General features: G+C 39.1%; 1 protein-coding gene across 1 annotated transcript; it reads left to right on the forward strand.

Annotated features, from left to right (window-relative positions):
- Positions 1 to 262: 262 nt before the first annotated feature.
- Positions 263 to 703, forward strand: LOC124104441 (mediator of RNA polymerase II transcription subunit 31). The gene has a single exon (XM_046461395.2). It carries the CDS (start codon positions 308 to 310, stop codon positions 701 to 703), a length of 396 nt encoding a protein of 131 aa, XP_046317351.1. The 5' UTR covers positions 263 to 307.
- Positions 704 to 1,301: the final 598 nt, after the last annotated feature.

The following is a 1,301-nucleotide window of genomic DNA, read 5'->3' on the forward strand; positions in this document are numbered from 1 at the left end:
TTTGCACATTCGGCGTCCTGTAGGCTTCTCGGATTTGGGATTCTGTCTCATTCTTCAAGTCTGGGAAGTTTTCTCGTATTATTTCATTGAATAAATTGCTCATTCCTTTGGTATGGACCTCTATACCTTCCTGTATCCCAGTGACTTGTTTAAGTTTGGTCTCTTTATGTTATCCCATATTTCTTGGATGTTCTGCTCATGGTTTCTTAACAGTCTTTCTGAACTGTCTATGTTCTTTTCAAGTTGAAATACTTTGTCTTGGCTGTTCCTCTGTCAGACTGCTGGCGATTTAGTGTCTCTGCTTGTTATGGCCGCTGCTGTCGCTATGGAGACAGATGATGCTGGAAATCGACTTCGGTTTCAGTTGGAGTTGGAATTTGTACAGTGTTTAGCCAACCCAAATTACCTTAATTTTCTTGCCCAAAGAGGTTACTTCAAAGACAAAGCTTTTGTTAATTATCTTAAGTACTTGCTTTACTGGAAAGAACCAGAATATGCCAAGTATCTAAAGTACCCTCAGTGTTTACATATGTTAGAACTGCTCCAATATGAACACTTTCGAAAGGAGCTGGTGAATGCTCAGTGTGCGAAATTCATTGACGAACAGCAGATTCTACACTGGCAACACTATTCTCGGAAGCGGATGCGCCTTCAACAAGCCCTGGCAGAACAGCAACAGCAAAATAACACGTCAGGAAAATGAAAAGCTGGAAACAGATCAGGCTCTTAAAACTATATATAATGTATTTCCATTATACAGTGAAGACAAAACAAGAGACTTCCTGCCTACCTTTATCGTGGTAGCACCTGGATACTTTAGTGTGCTTTTAAATCCAGCTAACTTTTTATTGTTAATACATTATTTCTGTTAAGCCAAACTTGTTCTACTTTGATTTCCGGATGGATTTGTAAATTTTTATTAACATTTAACAGAATCAAGAAAGAATGGAAACGTTAGGTGCAGGGGATTGGGCTATCAAATGTAATTAACTCTAAGCCTATTTCATGACTTACAATAGTCCCTGGGGCAAGTCCTCTCTTGAATCTTTTTATCTCTTGGATCACCTTTTCCACCCCTCTTATCTACTGAAAGAAAGGACTAGAGTGGAGGACCTCTTGTTAAATCACAAAGCAAAAATCCCATAAAGGTTTTTACATTCTATAGGAAAGGAAATACTTTGCCAGATTTTTTTAGTTGTAGTTGGACACAATACCTTTATTTCATTCATTTACTTTTATGTGGTGCTGAGGATCAAACCCAGGGCCCCATGCGCCCCATGCCCCACGCATGCTAGGTGAAT

The sequence above is a fragment of the Marmota monax genome, unplaced genomic scaffold, assembly GCF_021218885.2.
Source record: "Marmota monax isolate L192 unplaced genomic scaffold, Marmota_monax_Labrador192_F-V1.1 WCK01_AAM20220418_F8-fsc00001, whole genome shotgun sequence".
Lineage (NCBI taxonomy): Eukaryota > Metazoa > Chordata > Mammalia > Rodentia > Sciuridae > Marmota > Marmota monax.

Excerpts from the sequence above, each read along its gene's own strand:
- LOC124104441 (XM_046461395.2), top strand. The coding sequence starts at position 308 with ATGGCCGCTGCTGTCGCTATGGAGACAGATGATGCTGGAAATCGACTT.